This window comes from Calonectris borealis, chromosome 3 (genome assembly GCF_964195595.1).
Source record: "Calonectris borealis chromosome 3, bCalBor7.hap1.2, whole genome shotgun sequence".
NCBI classification, from domain to species: domain Eukaryota; kingdom Metazoa; phylum Chordata; class Aves; order Procellariiformes; family Procellariidae; genus Calonectris; species Calonectris borealis.
In genome coordinates this window covers 88,880,390-88,901,546 of record NC_134314.1, presented here as the reverse complement: position 1 = coordinate 88,901,546, position 21,157 = coordinate 88,880,390, and the positions used below count along the sequence as shown (strand labels likewise).

The 21,157-nt window shown below is 43.3% G+C and overlaps 1 protein-coding gene across 2 annotated transcripts; it reads right to left on the bottom strand.

The window, feature by feature from the left end:
* Positions 1-3,955: 3,955 nt before the first annotated feature.
* DESI2 (desumoylating isopeptidase 2) lies at positions 3,956-18,651 on the bottom strand. Of its 2 annotated transcripts, XR_012673090.1 has the most exons (6): positions 18,317-18,651; positions 11,163-11,235; positions 9,260-9,353; positions 8,414-8,555; positions 5,116-6,518; positions 3,956-4,203 (listed from the first exon to the last, which is right to left on the bottom strand). XR_012673090.1 is itself a non-coding variant. In XM_075146572.1 (5 exons), the coding sequence occupies exons 1-5, from the start codon at positions 18,353-18,355 to the stop codon at positions 6,285-6,287; spliced, it is 582 nt and encodes a 193-aa protein (XP_075002673.1). In that variant the 5' UTR covers positions 18,356-18,651; the 3' UTR covers positions 3,956-6,284. The 2 variants fall into 2 exon arrangements, 1 of the variants encoding a protein (XP_075002673.1); XM_075146572.1 differs by having other exon boundaries at positions 3,956-6,518.
* Positions 18,652-21,157: the final 2,506 nt, after the last annotated feature.

Here is a 21,157-nt window from a genome sequence, read left to right as displayed (position 1 = left end):
TTACTGGTGGAGTACAGCTGCTTTCTCAAAGCAATGCCATGGGCTTCCCTGACAAGTTGTTACATTGAAAAGTTTGTTGAAGTTTTTTTATGATCTGATTTAGATCAAACCAAAGGGTATCAGAGAAAGTCAGGAACTGCCCAATAGCCGTTTTCATTGCATTATATGAAGCACTGTGAAAGAAAACATTTATTTTTGGGGGAGTGATACAACTAAGGTGCCTTTAGCTGTAAAAAAGCTTCAGCTATTGAGAAGCTGTTCTGATGACAAATTTGCAACATAGAATTATAGAATCATAGAATAGTTTGGGTTGGAAGGGACCTTTAAAGGTCATCTAGTCCAACCCCCCTGCCATGGGCAGGGACATCTTCAACCAGATCAGGTTGCTCAGAGCCCCGTCCAACCTGGCCTTGAATGTTTCCAGGGATGGGGCATCTACCACCTCCCTGGGCAACCTGTTCCAGGGTTTCACCACCCTCATTGTAAAAAATTTCTTCCTTATATTTATCTAAATCTACTCTCTTTTAGTTTAAAACCATTTCCCCTTGTCCTGTCACAACAGGCCCTGCTAAAAAGTCTGTCCCCATCTTTCTTATAAGCCCCCTTCAGGTACTGAAAGGCCGCAATAAGGTCTCCCCGAAGCCTTTGCTTCTCCAGGCTGAACAACCCCAACTCTCTCAGCCTTTCTTCATAGGAGAGGTGTTCCACCCCCTGATCATTTTTGTGGCCCTCCTCTGGACCTGCTCCAACAGGTCCATGTCTTTCCTGTGCTGAGGGCTCCAGAGCTGGATGCAGTACTCCGGGTGGGGTCTCACCAGAGCAGAGCAGAGGGGCAGAATCACCTCCCTCGACCTGCTGGCCACGCTTCTTTTGATGCAGCTCATGTTGTGGTTGGCCTTCTGGGCTGCAAGCGCACATTGCCAGCTCATGTCTAGCTTTTTATCCACCAGTACCCCCAAGTCCTTCTCAGCAGGGCTGCTGTCAGTCCCTTCATCCCCCAGCCTGTATTGATACTGGGGTTTGCCCCAACCCAGGTGCAGGACCCTGCACTTGGCCTTGTTGAACCTCATGAGGTTCACATGGGCCCACTTCTCAAGCTTGTCCAGGTCCCTCTGGATGGCATCCCTTCCCTCAGGCATGTTGACCACACCACTCAGCTTGGTGTCATCTGCAAACTTGCTGAGGGTGCACTTGATCCCACTGTCTGTCATTGATGAAGATATTAAACAGTACCGGTCCCAATACAGACCCCTGAGGGACACCACTTGTCACCAACGTCCATCTGGACATTGAGCTATTGACCACTACCCTCTGGATGCGACCATCCAACCAATTCCTCACCCACCGGACAGTCCACCCATCAAATCCATACCTCTCCAGTTTAGAGAGAAGGATGTTGTGGGGGAGCGTGTCGAAGGCCTTACAGGGGTCCAGATAGACGACATCTGTAGCCCTTCCCATGTCCACTGATGTCATCACTGCATAATAAATGTAGTCACTGCACATAAACCGTGCACGCCTGAAGAAACTGTTTTAGAAAATGAAATTTCATTTGAAACATTTCTATTTTCTTTAAGAACAGTTCAGTTAAACTCAGCTACTCACCCATTAACACACAATGCAATATATATTTTCCTTCCCAGAAGTGGATAGGCACTTTTGGCCATCATATGCCACAAGTGAATTTATCTGGAATTCAGTTTTAGACTGAGGAATTCTGTCAAAGTCACCAAATTTCCTTTCAATAGGTTACGAGTTCCTCAAAGTCTCTTGCAGCTTTGCTAGTGATTAGGGTCCAGCAGCACTCAGAAAAGAGAACACACCTGTACCTTGGCAGCTTCTCCAGCAGGTCGTGTCCCAGCCAATCTTCATGAGCAGTGCACAGGGAGATGCCAGGCTCAGCACGCAAAGCATGGCAAACCCCATCCCCTTCCCAGCTGTGAGGCGGGAGGGGCAGGGCAGCACCAGCTTTGACAGCCACAGGACAGTGCTCCAATTTATCAGTGCCCTGGATGTGCAGGGAAGTATCATCTATCCTGTTAAAACACGTGCACCCATCTGCGTTTTGTGAAGTCCAGAGCCAGCACCACGGGGTGCTGCCAGTTCTGTGCCTGGGATGTCCGAGGAACTCGCTTTGCCGGCTGGCTCACCGTGCAGCTGCCCCTCGGCACCCCACAGCCGTGCCGCCGCGAGGAGCCGCCAGCTCTGCTGACCAGAGCAACCACAGCTTCCAGCAGAGGTGCCACCACCCCACAGAGCCGCACAGGCGGTCAGGCTGCAACCCAACTGCTGACCCGCCCTGACCAGGAAATAGCTTGGCAACTTCTTAATTGAACAGCAGGGGAGTTTCTCCAGGCTGGGTCAGCGCTGCCGCTGCAGGAGCGGGCACGGCCCAGGTGGCAGTGGCTTAGGCTGGTGTTGCTGCTGGTACTTGACCACAGCCTGGGTCCTTCTGCTCTGCTCAGAGGAACTCGCGAGGCGCAGACGTTGCGGGCCCCAGGCGCCTCGTGGCTGCTTAGCCTGGTGCAAGTCCAGGCTACAGATCTGGGCTTCCCAGCAAATTTGTAGAATGTGGCACGCAGTATCTGCAACGTATACCAAGCATATCCCAAGTGGTTTATACCCCAATAGCTGCAGTTAGCACACCAAATCTGAAAACATTTTTAATTTAGTCTGTTAAAAACTAGTGGCTCTTAATAATGCCTCAGACACACCAAACTGCAGCTCCTGATGCCCATGTCAGAACATAGCCTATAGCTTAACTATAGGAAAGCCTTGGATAGTTTTACTATCCTTTGAAAGCGTGTTTCACAACCGAAGATCAGCTTGGGTGGCACTGACAAAACAAGCTGGAGGTAGCGGGGGAATAACACACACAGCCAACTGTCTTTTTTTATAAAAGTATTTTTAATAAACTGATGGATTTAAGTTTAAGATGCTAGACAACTTGTTGCCATGTACAGGTAACAAAAGTCAAAATTCTTTGAATTTTATACAAATACTATGTAGTACAGTAAACTTGAATACAAGTTTACAAAAAATGCATCAGTGAATATTCAGCTTGTAACCAACTTCCAACGGTGAAAATTATCATGTATCAATAGTGATCAGAATTGCATTGCAAATTTTAGAAGTAATGCAACTATGTTTTTACCAAGCGACTCTGAAGTTACTGGTGCACACTGACAGTACATTGGATTTTTTTGGCTTGCTGAACAGAAAATGGCATTTAAATAAAATGACTTTGAGTTAAAGAATATAATATGTATCAAAAGTACTATCTTACAGAAAATTAAAGGAGAATGAGAAAGTAAACAGAGCAGAACCCTGAAGTAGTGATATTTTTCTACCCGTTTTGATGGAAAAGACTCCACAGGTGTCCAGCTTTCTCACAGCATTTTGGAGTGTTCTAGTCCTAGCACAGTGTGGTCGTTAGTAGACTAAAGTAATCCCTGCTTGGCAGTAATGCTGGTGAAAGGTAACTTGCTCTATTGCTAACAAATCGGAGTAACCACTGGCAGGGTGAATTCTTGGAGGCATCCAGTGGAGGCTGAGTTGACAGCACGCGATTGCCGTTACAGTACTGCTTGCTTTGATACAATACCCAACAGCCTTCAGGGTTCAGGCGTCAGTTTCCTCACAGGATTTACAAATGGATGGTTTCGAAACGAGGAAAAAAATAAAAAAAAAATAAAAAAAGGAGCATAAGACAGTATTTTCACCTGTACAGCTACCGATAAAATGAATGTTTTTGTTACAAACTTTCCAGTCTGCTTTATAAAAAATAGTCTTAGTTTTACTACTAAATAAAAACTGTGCTGTGATCTGTCACGTTCTTGCATTGTACATGCTGTAGTTGTGTGTGTTAATGAAGGTGTAGAGATTTGTGACCTAGCGCTCTGGATATATCAGAAGCCTAAAAAGCTGATTTTGGTACATAAAAGTTAGGTAGCAATGAAAATTCATTCTATTTATTTTTCCTAAAACCTAGGAAAAGCTACAGTACATTGCTAGATCAGTGGCCTCAACCCTGAGCTGAAATAAAGGACCTGCCTTGGCCAAGAGACTTAGTCACATTACTACCACAGCTGCACAGCAGAGACAAAATAACCTGTCTGTGGCCTGTTGTCTCAGCTGTAAGTAGTGCGAGATTCGGTTCTGTAATGCTTGAGAGTTGACTGGAGACCACCATATTCATTTTCACTACAGGAAAAAAAAGAAAGGAGAACTCAAATTCAGAGATTCAAGTGAAAAAGCACTCAACAGGGACAGTCAGTATGTCCAGCTTCTGGAGACCAGAGAACGTAGTTAGTGGTAGACTTGTCAGTCTTAAGCGTTTCCCACTTGGTAGAAAAGATTATTAAAACATGTACCAAACTACAGTTAAAGAGACTTCTACTATTATCCCACTCTTTCCGGAAAGAGTCTCGCTTGATTTTTTCCCCCAGAACTGAGCATGTCTCTCTCTGTACCTGCACTGCATCACAGAAGACGAGTGAAAACTTAAAGACTGTCTGACAAAGGATTCAACCCAACTGCTGGCAGAAAAAACTTCCGCTCTTTTCTCACAGGAGTCAGAGTTGGCAATCATAAGAATTCTTACTACGATACAGCCTCCTGCACCTTCCTGTAGGGCTCAATGGCGCCAAGTACCCATGGCTAGGAGCATTCATGACATGAAGCATTCTTGCCTCCTAAGAGGATTTTTTTTCCTTTTAAACAGCAGAAACTGTAGAGCCAGTATTTCACTTAATGGAAAAACTAAACCCAGCAACAGACTGAAAATAAAGCTTGTAAGAATCACTTACACTTCTAGTAACTCACACTTCTCCGTGAGCTGATCAGTATACGGACAGTATGGTTTTTGTTAGTTTAAGGCAGCAAGTCTTTCAAAATACACAAGCTCACCTCCCTCATGTTTGTGCTACTGTATCCTTATGTGCACAAGAGAACCTCACTAATTTACACTAATGACTGGAAGAACCATTAATTCTCTTGGTAAGTGAACAAGAATAAGGCATTCCATTATATATTCTGATCACTAATTATAATTTAGCTCTAATTATAATCTACCAGCAAACATAATTCTGTGTTTTAGAAAATAGTATCTCTTACCTTCAGATATAATTATGTGTGCAGATTAGTGGGTTCTGCTGTGTAAACACGCAGGTGCATAAGCAATTTTCAGGTTTTTCTTCATTACATCTGACAAGAAAGTTAATGCCACAGACAGAGACTGTGGGAAAATAAATTAGGATTTCTCTATAATTTGTGCGGATATGCACAACTGGGCAGTAATTTATAGCTCAAAAAAAAAGGACACGAATGTTTACAAACTCAAACAAAGCAAAATCAGCAGCAGAAAGCAAGGCCATTCCCCAACCATAAATGGCTTGTATTACACCATTCCGAATTATATGAAACAAAAAAAGAATACAAGTAACTAACTTTTATATACAATTTTGAAATCAAGTAAAGCAAACAGTGAAAAATTCGTTGATGCTTCTAACAGATGATATTCACATGTCTAAATCCTGGTTGAAGTAGACTGTAAATACAGACAGAAGATAGGATGCAAACTACATGGTGCAGTTTAAAAAAAGAAAAAACCAACCAAAAGGGATCAATGTGCATTGTAATGAGATAGAAATTTCCCTTCATATGTGCAAAAATCCACAGTTTCATTAATGTAGAGGTCATACTTCTAGTAATAGATCTTAGACAAAACCAGTCTCCCTACATCCTGGAATCTACCTGTTTACATCAGCCACTTTAAGTGCACAGTACCCTGTTCACATATATAGTATTCAGCAGTTTCTGGCATTTCTCAGAAATTGAATGTTCACCTGCCTTAAATCTTGAAAACAAAGGGGAGAGTTCATCCAGGGCATCATACCACTGCTTTTGAGTTATACCAACAGTTAAATCAAACTCAAATTCTCTCTTCTTCCATGGTGGCAGGCGTCCTTACAGGACTTGTAAACAGCAGTACACAATACTGTAAACAAATAATTTAAGTTCTGCTTTATACAAGATGTTAATTTAACCCAGGTCTACCAAACGGGTGAAAATGAAAAGGGTGGCTTCACACAAAATCCTTCCCTTTTCTCCCAGCAATTCTTTTCACTACATAAATAATCCTGAGCTGAAACAGGGGTCGATGAGAGCCTTTTTTGCATATAAAAACAATGTTCTAGAGTCAGCTCTCATGTTCTGTCAGGAAGTCAATTGCTGGAGAGATTAAACTGAAGTATTTCAAACGATTTGTTACTTTGGAGGAGGACTTATAATTTGGTGTGGCGTCCAGTTCTAGACCCAGATGCTGAGCTTGCCAAGGAAGCTGACGCTGCTGCATCCTCAGCTTCCTCCAGCTCCTCGTGTAGCTCCTGGCTAACACTAGACTGGAGGGCTGCAGGAGTCAGCCACTCCTTCGGCAGACAGCTCTGGAGAAACGGTATACAAGAGCTGAAGTAGGCAAGGCGATTCACCCACCGTGGAATCTCTTTTCCACACAGAATCTAGGGGGGAAGGGAAAAGAAAGGATTAATTTGTCTTCTGGATTCAGCAGTAACAAAACTACAGTACTGTAAATAAAAAGCAAAGGCTGGAGCAGCTTAATGATTTATGTATCACAAACACCAGTCAAGAAGCACTCAAGTTAGCTGCACTACGACAACTTTCTCCATCAGTAAAAGCAACATCCCAAGTCACACAAGGAGACTTGTTTTCCACTGTGAGAGTTTGACACATGGTTCTACACTTTTTTTTTTTTTTTACAAGTCCTGAAAAGCCTAACCACCTCACTCTTTTTGAATAACTTCTATAAAAGGCACAGAAGCGAGTTAAGGTATGCTTTCTATTCACCACTAATTCCTCAGAAACAGAAATTGCAGGAGAAATCTCACTATTACAAAACCCCTGAAATCAAGCAGTCAAAAAGACAGTGTCAATACTACAGCTACATGGAGTTAGAGATACAGCTGAGGCTATTTACTGTGACAGCCTCTGATGACTTTGCGCAAGACGTCACTATCTTACAGCACACAGGCCAAGCACACACACTTAGGTTCACTGGAACAAGAGAAGCTATAGAGTGCAAAGCTGGTTTCAGCTCCTCAAAAATATATAAAGCTGCATTAAATACTTGTTTTTACTGTACACCAGTCATTAAATGATTTCGTTGTCACCATGCAAGGAGTGAGCTATTTTACTTAACTACCTCCATGTTCACTTCTGGTATTACTTACTCCAGTGCAAATCTGGAGAAAATCATAGCTAATGGGAGCATTACTCTGCTGTAATTGAGCAGCATTTAACTTGTAATTATATCCCTATTTTTACAGTCAATTTGAACACTAAATAGGACAAGACATAAAATAGAAACAACATGACCATGCAGTTGAAGAGTATGGCAAAAGCCTGGCCATATAGGCCAGATTTCATGCCAACTGCAGCTTTGTCAGTGTCTCACCCTATTTACTTGTATCAGCGTTGCACATGAATCATCATCTCAATAAAATTTTCCAGTACCACCTGAAGATCAAACAGTCTACACAAAACACAGGCTATACAATAAGTGTGCCAATAACTATTTTGAAAAAAAGAACAATTAAATTTTATGGAGGTTCACCATGGAAAAAATAGCCATCCCTTTTTTTGGAGCGCTTCAATGAAACATTAGAATAAATTCTGACAAGCACAGATTGCTAACTACCGACAAAAATCACAACTGCCATTCCCCTCTTTGTCCTGGGTTACTTGTTCCTAACCCTTTCCCTTGTGTTGATACACATGTGAGCGATCAGGCATTAAATCATATTCACAAACTGATCACATTAAAACAAAGCTGAGGGGAAAAAGCAAAGCCCATTCAACTCCACAGTCAGATACTTTGCACAACCACTCAGGTATCTACATGACCAGGACGCAGGTGCTGGCAGAGCAGTAACTTGACAAAAGCCTCTCAAGCAGATGATTAACATCGTCTGTGAAACTTCAATGCCTTTGTTATTCTTTAACAGTAGGTCATAACTTTAACAATTATTTTCAGTGTGATGGCTCTGTGGGGAAACACTGATAAAAATAACACGTGGTTCTATCTTCAGTAGTGATTTCTGAAGCATCTGAAATTATTTTGAAATCCTGTTAATACTTTATTTACTAGGTCTCTCTATCAGGAATGCACCCCCGCTCAAACATAAACTGTGTACGACAACAATATTTAGCATTTTTGGCAGCAAAATCTTGTGCTTTGGACATAAGCACAAATAAAACCTGAAAAACGGTGACATTCGCCTAAGGTAACAGAGATAGGAAGCTGGAAATTAGGCCAAACATTCCAAAGGACAGGAAGGAGATGATGCTCTGTAGCCACCTGGGAAGCAGCTTTCTATAGACCTTCGTGTTTGTTTACCTCAGATAAAGCTGAAGAAAAGTGATTGCAGTTTTTGTGCATTAGGTGATAAGCATTTCCTTTGAATTCTTTTCCAAGCTCTTCTACTATTTTTTCTATGTCGTCTTCCATAAAGTCAGTACTGCCTAGAACCACAGCCTCTCTAGAAGAGAAACAGAGAGAGTAGAAGGTGATCAGGCTTCCATGATATAGGTGGATTACTGTTCATACATTGCTCAAAAATCACCCCACTGTGGGAGGTGAGATCGTTCTGCTCTCCTAGAATAACATAGATTCTTTCTATTCCATTTTACAGCACCACTTTCATCTTTATCATGAGAGATTATTTCCCTGCCACTTGTCCACCTGTAGCTCACTTAAGTTCTTTGCAACTTAACTCTGACAAACACTGGACGCATTTTTCCCCTCATCTCCAAAGGATACTGTTTCTAGAAGACAGCTGAGAACAGATAAGAACTTGCAATGTAGGGAAGGGGGTCAAGACAATCACACTGAGAAAGTGGAAAAGAGACATGGGGAAACCTTGAAGAGCAACATTTTTCAGCTTTTTCTTTGAATAAAAATTTCACTACCTTGAAAAAGTTACCCCTTTGTATATACTGTATGAATAACAAAAGCTAGACATGAGTCCACATAATTTGTACGCATTTAAGGAAAGTAATGGCATGCTAAAAATAATGTTCTTTGCTGTAGACCCTTCACTGTCTCATCACCTCTGACCATCTTCCATATCTAAGTAAAGTCAGAAATCCTGTAGTATCATTCAACACGTCTATCCTCAAAAATAAATGCAACAAGTTGTCTTTTTAATATGCCTTCTCAAAAGCAAGAAAATAGGTATCTTACTTAAATTTAAATGTTTCTCCTAGCTCAGAAGCATTTCCTGGTGAAATTTCAAATATTCCAGAAAAAGGGTATGGATGACCACCATAGGCAAATTCTGAAAGAGAAAGCTCACATTTAACAAAAACAGTATACAACAACAGTAAAGAACAGCAGACCTCACTGACTGGAAGATCACTTCACAAGGATCTAAAGCTAGAAACCAGGTATCTTATTTACATGGGTAACAAATGCAAGGAGCTGGAAATGAATAGTTTTGTTAGTTGCTAGTCAACCTAAGTAAAAACTGACAGGAAATTTCCTACATCAGTGTACAGGTTTAACTTGAATAACTTTACAGTAAGTATATATTGTTTTCATTGAATAAGTGGGGATTTACAAGTTAAATTGTAAATCCTACCAATGTTCTTTATACATGCTTGTCTTCAAAAGTCCACTTACATATTCATAGATTTAGTGATTCAAAGTACTGCATCCTCAAAGGTCTGATGCCGCTTCAGCTGTAAGAGTGGCAGTGAGTAGTGGCCTAATAGTTTTTTTAATTTCTTGATTTGCAAGAGTTCAACTGTCCCGAGTTCTTTACTATAGCAAGAAAGTAAACCAGTGCATGCATCTGAAGCCTGCACGTAGCATCTGCTGGCATAAGCACTTACAGTACATGAAAACACCATGGCGTGCTTTAGCTTCCTTCTGTGTTTGTAAGATAACACAACGTGCCACACCCAGAGTGCAATAAAAAGCTTTAAGCATGACTTCACGCTTCCTTTCCTCAAAACTCGTAACACATCATCCAAGTCTAGCATTCAGTTTTGTTGATAATTTTTTTTACAACAAGTTAATAAATAAAGTTCGATGTACTTTGAAAAATGCAAGTCATTGTTCCAGCAGGCGTATGACCTGCTATATGAGAAAGCTGTTATAATGTGAACAGGAAGGGAGGTGCATGTGTTTGGCACAGCTCAAGAACTGGGTTTCAGGCACAGCACTATTAGGAGTCAGGTCTTTCTGGTTTGGATTAAAAGAAATCCAGAAAAGTTTTAACAATAAGCATTGCATTTTGTCAATTCATTGCTTTGACAACAGTTGCAAACCCCGTTACAATATGACCATTATAGTAGCTGAAACATCTATAGTTTAAGATAACTTTGCGCAATGTGGTCTTTGGATCGCATGCCACACCTTTTGCTGCTTCCCCTTACCTACAAACACATTACAAAAAAGAACTGAAGTAGATTTTTCTTCTTAAAAATGGACGACCTTTAGCAAGACCATCACCTCAGAGCGTCATTACACTGTACACCTCAGACCTGAGCCTGTGCTACAGCATGCTCAGAAATGCCTTCTGGCAGCAATGGGGATTCAAAGTGGCCTGAACAGATCAGGAAGCTGGATCCCCAACCTATTTATCAAAATCCGAATGTATTGCTGTATTTATCACAGGGGTATCTTTTGTAAACAGTATGCATGAGATGCCTTTTAAAGTTGTCTCTTTCCCGAGCATCATGCACTTTTTGATGCCTATCTGCAACAGACTACTGTTTCCATAGTTAAAAATTAACTCCTTGCACTAAGTGCTGGCAGAATACTGAGGAAACATGATTCAACCACGCTTACATGAAGCATACATTTGTTTTAACAATAGGTATTTCAAAACCTACAACAAAGATTTCTGTGCCTAGCTGAATAAATTGCACACTTTTTCATAGTTGCATAGCTTTATACAAGAATGCAAGATGACTACTGGATTATTTGTATCCAAGGTTTTTTCCAGAGGCAGAAGAGATGAGAACTTTGAGAAAACTGATGAACAGGTTTCAGGAGCCAGACTTCCCTCACTATCTGAAAAATGTTTTTTAAAAACAGCATTACCGAAAGAAAGAGTAAGTTATGTTTTTCTTGTACATACCTCGGCCATACACCTCTATACCCGAATGGAACACTCCAATTCCAAGGGAAGAAGTATATTCATTCATCCAATACTAAAAGGAAAGAAAACAAAAAAGACTCTAGTTAGTTTCCAATACAGATTTGTTTTCTGATAGCAGACTGACGTGTATTTGTCCCCCACATCAAAAGCATAAAACCCTACTACAAAGTGAAACTGCACAACCCATTTTATGGGAACAGAACATGCCGGTAAAATTCCCCAACTGTACACAGTGAATTAATTCCATTAGGTTCTACTCCAGTATTTTAGTGCTGTCAATGTCTGTCAAACTGGGAGAAATCCAGGTTGTAAAGTTTTCCATTAGGCGGAATACATTCTAGAATCAACTGCAGTAATTTTGCAGGAGCACTTTTTTTTTTTTTAAATAACATCAGAATGTAGGACTGTAATATACACACACCAACTGTCATTTATAGCAATGACCGCACTTTTGCTTATGACCAGATGAGCATGAGACGCACTCAGAGATATGCGAGATGGACTGAGTATATGTTGTCTTTGAATACTCAATTGGTGGTCACCGTACAAGAAACTAAGCTCTCTCCAGACTCCTGATGTATGCGTCTCCATACATCAGGTGTACGTCTTTTGCCTGTTTCCAACACATCACTTTAATTTTAGCCGACAGATAATAGCTGCATTTCAAAAGGAAACCAGGAAGTGATAATTTAAAAAAAAAAAAAAAAAAGAAAAGAAAAAAAACAGAACGAAAGGGAAAAAACCTTCCCTTAGTGTTCTCTTTCCTTTTGAAAAAGCAGCAGCAGCAGCGAGTGCCTATCAGGAGCTAACTATTACCCTCAAGAGCTTACGGATACACAAGGTTCTGGAAGGGGAAAGTCTCAAAATTACTGTCTTTCCTTGGCTACATCACCACCCTCAAAACATCAGTTTCCAAGCAGTACAAAATTTTCAAGTGACACATAATTTAAAAAGGCACCTCAAACAAAGGCTAAAAAACCAAAAGGACAAAAAAAAAAATCCTCAGCTGTGTCCTTAAAACTGAAATTGGCTAGCAAGAAAAACTTTTCAAAAATACAAGGAAAACGTTATTTTGTCAATTACTCTAGTAATTGGGGATCCCAGTAAACCTGGGATTTTTCCTCCCAGGTCATCTGGTCCCAAAGGGCACCCTGCAAGCTTCTACAAAGCAGACTTCAAAAAGTCAGCTGGCAGGCAGGATACAGACTGAGGCAGTACCCCCAGCAAATTAATATTTGCTTAGCAAACAGGAAGAAAAAGAAACTATCTTCTTTACACAACCTCTTGACATAATAAGTGCTTTCTGATGTGAAGTCACTATTAAAACAGCACAACTGATGATAAAAATGTAAAAGGTTACAGGTGTCACACTTTGTAAGATGTGCTAGCTGGAGTTAGTACATAATTTACAGAGCCATTACAAACATTATGGCATATAACGTGCATTTCTGAAAGCCATTTTCTCCCAATAAAAATGATATACTAAACCTTGGGCTGAGAAGCTATTTATGAAAATCAAAACAAGTTAAATGGCAGAAAGAGCAAGTTGGGCCAAAAGTTACAAATTTTCAGACACTAAATATGTATGTATTTGGCTTTTACGGTCATCCTTAGTCTAAGTATCATCAAACCTAAAACAAACGGTCCCTCAAATTTAGTTACTAGCAGTTGCCAAACATCAACACGTCACTTTTCCAGCCAAAAATTCACAATTGTGCTAGCCATTCGTGTTGGGCGTCTGCTATCTGGATAACAAGATGCTGAGGATTTGATGTTCTCTTCTTTAGACAAGCCAGTTGTGGGAAATTTTGTCAACATGAATTAACAGAAGACAGATTTTGCTCCTTATATTTATGTAAACCTAAGGATCATTGAGATCTGTGGATAAATTTTGCTTAAACTTTTGACTAAACTTTACACTTTGATTTAGTTTCTGGCTTTGTTAATGCATTGCGATGTTAGCTAGTGGGGTATGGATGATTATACTAAATCATCACCTTAGTCCATTTAAAGGTCTATTTAAAGTTCTTTCCTTCCTTCTCCCAGAAAAGAGCAGAGCTAGTCCATATGTATCTAACCAGACTTTTCAGATCAAGCTACATCCAGAAATACACTGGATTTAGTCTGTATAGAAAGACATAGAACAGGGAGAAAACAAGAGGGGAAGGAAGGAAAACGATGTTAAGACTACCCAACTAACTTAATGGGTTTGTGAGCATAAAAAAATGGATTCTGTTTGTTAAAGTGAAATCAAAGCCCCAGGAAAATGGAAGAGCTACTTAAACATAAACGTGTTTTAGTTCTGAAGCTAGTCCTATCCCACACTTTACCAGCTGACCATTTCAAAATAGTTTTAGGTTTATATTTATAGTAAAAATCGTAGGCACATTCAACATATGGTTTGTCAGTGCAGGAAGAGAGTACGTTTGCCTAATGAGAAGGTGTATCCAAATGAACCTAATCTAGAACTGAGTTACACAGGGTCCCTGGTGCTCTAGCCTTTCCTCTCCTGGACACCCATTCTGCCAGAAAACTCTGGGTCCGGCCTCTGAATTTCAAATAACCTACACATCACATACACATCAGATCTGTTAATGCCAAGCAAGGTTATCACTGCTTTCTGAAAATGGAACAAAAGGTATACGAGATATCCTATAAGCAGTGGAAGTAATAAAGCCTAGTTTGTCACTAGGCAGAAAAAAAATTACTCATGCTCCTCCCCTCCCACAACCCTGTGAAACCTAATGCAAGGTATAGGAAGAAGACAGAAAAGCAGGTCACCAACCCTCCTCATCGATCCGTACAGAAGCAGAATGGGATGGAAAGCTGCTCTAACAAGGCCTTCAGCAAGTCCAGTGCTATTCAAGCATGCGCCTCTTCTTACTGGTGCCACCTAAATACACGGGGCTCGCTAGACTACAAAAACTGAGCAGTGCTGGCAAATTAAACAAATGTTAGCAGCATTGGAAGAAGTGCCTAAAGCAAGCTGGCACTTCACTTAATATTTCCAGTAAGAACAGAGTAGGTTAATTGAAGATAAAAGAATTTCAATAAGGCAGAATTACTTTCCCCCTAGGAACAGTAATTATATCTAATTATTACTTAATCTGGATCAGCTATTGGAAGGTCAGTCACATTTTCTCATTGAACAAAATGCCTTATCTCACTGAAGAAAAAAATGCAGGACAAATGCAACTTAATGTACACTGAATTTGGCTACAGCTGAAATGATTAGGTACAACTTACAAAATAAAGATTGTAAATTAAATGACATATATATGTATATAGCTCGCTGGTTCAGTAACATGCCGTAAATTCTGGAATCCCACACTGATCCAAAAAAGCAACATCCTTGCTTCCATTACACAAACTGGATTCCCTTCATTTAGTCTGATATGAACCTTGCCATAATAGAATGTACAGAAAAAGCACAATCCCATATCCTCAATATTTTGCAGTAAGTCAGTCTTGTAAAACAGGGATTGATGTTTAATGCAACTATCAGAACGAAATTAGAGAAGCATTTTTCTATGTGCACAATGAAGTCATGTCACTGAAACGAAAGAAAAACACTAATCCCAGTGCTTAAAAAATATCTTCATTACTTTCTTCAGAGCTTTCATTTATGTTAATACTTTAGATTGTTATAGCCTTATTTGACAAGGTTAAAAAATAGAATGCTACTTTGGGCATAAGAAAGCTAGACTCCTAAAAATAGTAGCTGGTTAAAATGAAACTATAAAGTACTCCAGTTCTCAAAACACAATATATCAAAGTCCTCACCCTACCCTTTTAATGATCATAAAAGATTTTTAAAGGCATGAACTGCAGCACATAAACATGCCCTTAAGCTTCTCTCCCTCCAGAAAGTTACCAATACTTGAAAGTCCACTTTCTTGTACAATACATGCACCTCTCCTCACCCTTCGGTTTTATCAAAGATTTTCGCTTTTTCAAGCGCTAAGCAGAATGGAAGGGTACATGCTCCAAAACCAACCGACGCAATCCTGTAAGGAGTTTCAACAGTAGCAAGGTCACCTAGTATTCCCCTGCACACCTAAGCAGCTGTCTGGGAAATGAAGCTACACTTAGCACTCAGGTTAAAATAAAGCTGTTTATATGACTGTTGCAATTATAGTAGTGTTGATTCTGTCAACCAGGTGACTAACGGTGGTCTCGTTCCAAAAGAGAAACAAAAACCCCAATCCCAAACCTAAACCACAAAAATCCGCAAACCTACCTCCAAGTGACACGAAATGTCAGAAGCAAACAGTGCACCTGCTAGTGCTTCAACACACAGTTGGCAGGATTTGATGAATAAACAGAACTTCAAAATAGGCATTAGGAAAGACTCTTCCCTTCTCCCCCCCACTATAAGTGCCCCCAAACAATGCAGTATCATTGATTTCAGCGAGCTGTCTACATGCAGTAATGTTAACTGCTATGCAACATGAAAGTGAGGCTTTAGTTTAAGCTCCTGCTTCAAACAAGTTTAAAATGGACTGAGACATCGTTTAGTGACAGAGTTCGAGGCAGGATGTACACTGACAGTGTTTTTCAGACACCGTGGGAACCCCAGTTTTTCTTTCCAGTTTAAAGGAAACGTGTTTCTCTAATGGTCAAATAATGTAGACATCGTTATAAAACAACAAACACAGCTGAAGCAGGATATAGAAATATTCTGCTTAGTGGTCTCAGCTTACATTATGTATAATTTGTGGTGATGTACAGCTTCAACAAATACCACAACTGCAGACCAATGCACAAAAAGCCACCCCTACACGTGATCAAATATCTGCAAATAAATGGGCTTGATTGCTTCTTTTGGAGAGTAAGTTCCTTCCACAGATGGCGCCTTTAGAAACTACGCTACTTCTTGATGTAGGCAGAGCCCCATTAATCACAACAGGGCAACCATCAGTCCCCAACATGTCCTAAGGAAAAGTATGACACTAGTTTTTATGAGCACAACCTTCCTGTTCCTTTTTTTTCCCCCCTTCCCTCCTGTTAACTCTCAGCCTTCCTAGGATGGCTGAAGTAAAACTGATCACAGCAATTCAACTATGGAGGAAAAAGAAAGGAGGATATGGGTTGCAGCAAAGAAATCTAAGGAGTAAGAGATGAAGGAGAACCATGTGAACAAAAGAGTAGACTAACACAAGAGAAAAAGAAAAGGCGTGCTGAAGTCACACTCCACCAATGCTACCATCATAGCAAGACTGGAGTTTCTCACGGACGCCACGGCATTACTTTCCAGGCAGGCACTTGCACAGGAGACAATCCATTCTGTTAAGTTTTCACAGCCTGCCTGTGAACTGGGCCCAGGTGACACTTTGCACAGCTAAGCAAGTCTTCCAGAGAACACTGGGTCTTCCATCTTAGAGAATCAGAAGTGCATCAAGCCTTGACTTCAAAGATACTATCTTATGTAAGAGTCCTGAAACTGAAGTCCTACTTCTTTCTCTGTATCAATATTTATAGTTAATATACGTAAAACCATCTCTTTTCATGCTAAAAGAGCTTCTCCAATGTATATTTTTAACTGTAGTCCAGAGAAGTCATACATATGCATGCGACAGAGCATCCTTCCCTCCTTAAGTCTAATATAAATAAGGCACACTGACTTTTTGTCATATCAGCATCACGTATGAGCTCAACCAGGTGAGCAAAGACCCCATTTTTTTCCCCTCTCTCAGAAAAATGACAGTGAATAGACTGCTCCTGTCTCCAGTCTCCCCTCATTCTCTACAAGGAAGGAAAAACAAAGTAGAAATAACAGGTTATAGTCGCTGGAGACAGAACTCGGACACAGGAGGGGGCAAAAAAAAATAAATCCTTTGACAGGGACATTGATTTCTATCGTAAGTATTAGAGTGAAAGAAAATAACGACAAGAATCAGGCTAGTTCATATAATCTCATATATAATTTTAATTTCAAGCCAGATAGCTCCCTATTGATTGCTATTAAATATTCTAGCATTTGAGCCTGAGTATTCCCAAGCAAACAAGGTGCATTTTCTCTCTGCCAGCAGTCACTGACGCTACACTATACACCTTCACCCTTTTGAAACACCAGAAGTTCAATTTAAAATGGTGGCGGTGTGGGAGGAAAGCCTGTGCTCCCACAAATAAGCTAAGCAATGCAAACACAGTTACCTGAAGCTAGTTGTCACTCTTACTGTCCCTCTATCAGTAGACTCAAAACGTGGTCAGAGAACTAGTGCTACTTGTTCTAATTTCCAGTGATTGAAACGCATTAACGGATAATATTTTCTTAATATTACTTATCCGCACCTCCTGTTCTGTGCAGGTACTTACACCTCATTTGTTACCATGGCATTTGAGCAGCTTCCAGCTGAACATAAGACAACACAACAGTTGCTGTAGGTGTAGAAAGATTACCCAGAAGGGAGGGAAGGTGAGCTCATAGGACTGCAAATCAAGCTGGAGCAATTCTCTTATTTCTAGCAAGTTGCAGCCATACCAAAACTGTTCAAAAATACCGGTCTGGAAAGAAAACCATTACTGACACAGCACTAAAAACCTCTTATCCCTACAGAGACGCCGGTTATCCCCAACTGCTATCCTGCTGGAAAATCAGCCACTGTTATGGTTTTCAGGAGCAGGAACGGCAGGGCCTCCCCCCGCTGAGCCCTGGGGGCAGTCACAGAGGAAGAAGAGCTCGGGGACGTCCACGCTTCGCTCGTCATTCACAGCGGGGGCAGGGAGCGGATCCACCTGTCACTGAACGACCCGGCCCGGCAGCACAGCAAACTTTTGTGGCAGGTCACAAAAGACCTGTAGAAATCGACAGACCTCCCAGATTATCGCCCCCCGCCCCGGGTTCGTTATTTCTCCTGCTCCACCGCCCCCACGGGCGGGAGCCCACGGAGCCAACTCACGCGGGGACAGGCGGGGGAAGGGCAGGAAAAGTTTCCCCGCTGCCCTCGCCCCCCCCTCCGCAGGACGCTCCACGCCGCAGGCCCCCGCGGCTCTCCCGGGAGGGGGTCCGGGACCCCCGCCCGCGCCCGCCGCCACAGGTGCGGAGCCGCGCTGCCTCCAACGGCGCCGGGCCGGGCCCGGCCGCGGCGGGCCGCTGGCGCCGGGCCGCTGGCGCCGGGCCGGGCGCTCACCATGTCGTAGACGTTGAGGATCACCAGCTGGTTCGCCATCGCCGGCGGCCCGCGGGCGCCCCCCGTCCGCTCGGTCGCTCCCGCTGCGGCGGCGGCGCTGCTCAGGCCGGCGGCGGGGCGGTGGGCACCCCCGGGGGCCGCTTCCTCCTCGTCCTGCCTGTTGCTGCGGGGCGGGGGGGGGCGGCGGGCACCATGGAGCCGCCGCCGCGGAGGGACGGGGCCTCGCCCCCAGGAGACGCGCTCAGCCCGCGGCCGGCGGCGGGGGCCGGGCGGCGCGGGGGGGAGCGGGTGCGGGCCCCACCCCGGTGGCGATGGCGGTGCCGGTGGCGGCGGGAAGGGAGAGGAGAGGAGAGGAGGAAAGGGAGGGAGCGGGCGCGGCGGTCAGGGCGCGGAGGGGGCAGAGGCGCAGGCAGCAGCTCGCGCCCTGCCTGGCGCTGGCGCCGCCGCCGGGGCCGCGGGACGGCCTGGCAGCCCCTCCGATGGGCGCAAAATGGAGCCGCTCGAGCCCGCCCCCACCCCCGCGAGGAGCGGGCCGGCGGAGACTACAGCTCCCGGCGCGCAGCGCGGCGGGGAGGACTACGGCTCCCGGCCTGCCAAGCGCTGCTCCGCGGCGGGGGTGGCTTCCCCCGCCCCCGGCCCAGGCCGCAGGGGCACAGGCAGCCGCTGCGCGGGAGCGGGCAGGGCCCCCGCGCGCTGGGCGCCTCGCCGTGCCTTATCCCACCTCGGTGCTGGGGAGGTGTCTGGGGTGGGGGAGCTGGCCCGAGCCCCGGTGCGGGCTGCCCGGTCGCCGGCTGAGGCCCGTCGGGCGGGCGCTGCGCTGCGCGCGCCTCGCGGGCACCAGGCCCAGGCCCAGGCCCAGGCCCAGGCCGGGCAGAGCCGCACCCGCACCGGAGCAAGCACCGCCGCGCTTTCACACGTGCTGGGCTGCGGCAGACTGCCCTGTTTTATGTGGAACGTAACACACACGTACGTTAAGGCTCGCAGTTTCCAGTGGCAGGAAGGTGTGTGTGCGGGCCGTGTGGGGAGCATGGCCCAGCACCGCCATTTTATGTCCCTGTTCAGTGAGGAATGGGAGTTCGGGCTAGCTTTGCAGAAGTAGCGTTTGAGCCTTGTGTACCTGCAGATAACCCATGTGTGGCACCCCTGAGTGTGTGGCCGCTTCTAAGGCTGCAACTGGTGGTTAGGTGATCTTATATATAACCTTGTCAAGCAATAGCAAAACAAAATTCCAATTGGTAAAAGCGTCAACAGGAGAAACGATGCTTTCTTCCAGCAGATTCAATTTTATAAAGACAACTACTGCGCCTTTATAGCATTTCAAAAAAGGGGCGGTTCACAACCGGCTGTGGATGTGCCCTTGAGATGAAGGTGCTGCAGGAAGGAGGATGTACCACCCCAGGGGTGTTCTGGCTCCACTGTCATTTCTGGCAGCAGATGTGTAGATGTTAGATGTTTAGCCCCTCTTTCTCAGCTAAAACTCTTCTTGGCTGCTGAGCTCTGCACCCTGGGCTGCGTTACGCGTGTGGAACAGCTCCATCCCTCCACTACTACAGCACAGCTGATGCAGGCAGTTAAAAAAGCATCCGTTTATTTCCTACTTTGGGGCGTGATCTTTGGTTAGAGGAAACTGATGGTGTTGCAAAAACTTACCAGAGGTTTGGCTACTGTTGTGTGAACCTGTGGTTCATCTTAGCCACATGAGGACTGTTGGCACTAATGCCTTACTTTGCCAGTAAACAGTAAACCTGTGGGGAGGATGTCCGTAAGTCCTTTGGGTCATGTTCTTCATCTGCTCCTTTGGCTGGCAGCTAGGAAACAAGTTGGTAGGTACTAAACCAAAAAGTTTAGTGGGAAAAAGTTGCTTTTATATCAGGAAATACTGAGGAGAATATGATTGTATCTTAAAAACTGCGGGGGTCAAAAACCTTATCTGAAAAGGCAGGGACTCCATTTCCAACTAACAGTATACATTAACTGGAAGAGAGAAATACAAGAGTGCTGGAATGACTTCTAGTGAATCACTTAGTCTTCATTCTTTCCTGTTTGTTGCCTGTCTACAAGATGCACTCTCAAGAAAAAGGAGAGGAAAATGTAACTTGTAGCCTGTAATGACAGGAGAGAGAGAGAAAATCCATATTACATGAATAAAGCTGAAGAGTAAAGCCCCAAAGTGTCATTTATTTGACTTAAAAATTGAATTTTGGCATTTAAATATTAGACTTACTACATAGAGTAGTAACACAACACTACCGCTCTGACTTCCTCAGTGATGCAATTTATCTTTTCACGCAGTTATCTGCAAAACACAGGAAAATCCTTCTTTTGAGCAAAATGACTGTGATTAGCTAGGTGTCAGAAGCAGTGTTAAGCATGCGTGAATCCTGCAGAAAGTTACGCCTTATATGGTATGTTTTACAGCAGTTTGCGTTTATCTGAGTAGTTTGGAGAGCGAGAAAGTATGGTATGGGGATACTCCAAAATATTCACTAAGATCAGTTTGGTAAAGGGGCAGATCAGTAGTGGGCCCTGTTACCAGAAAAGAAGTATAATGTGTGAACCTAGAGATTTCTGCGGTGTAAAACAGAAAGCCAAGCTGCTTGAGCCCTTAATAGGAACACAGAAAATCTCCTCAGAGAAGAACACAAACCAAAATCATTGTCTACCAATCTTTATGCCATGACATTTTCCTATCCTTCTATGGGAGAAATACGCTTAAAGAGCAGTCTGGTTTCTTGTCTTTATGGAAAATGCCATTGTCTGTTTAGTTTTCAAAGGTGTAGAAATAGTCAAGATTAGAGGAGCACGAATACTCAGCCATAAAAGAGAACTGAGAGAAGACTA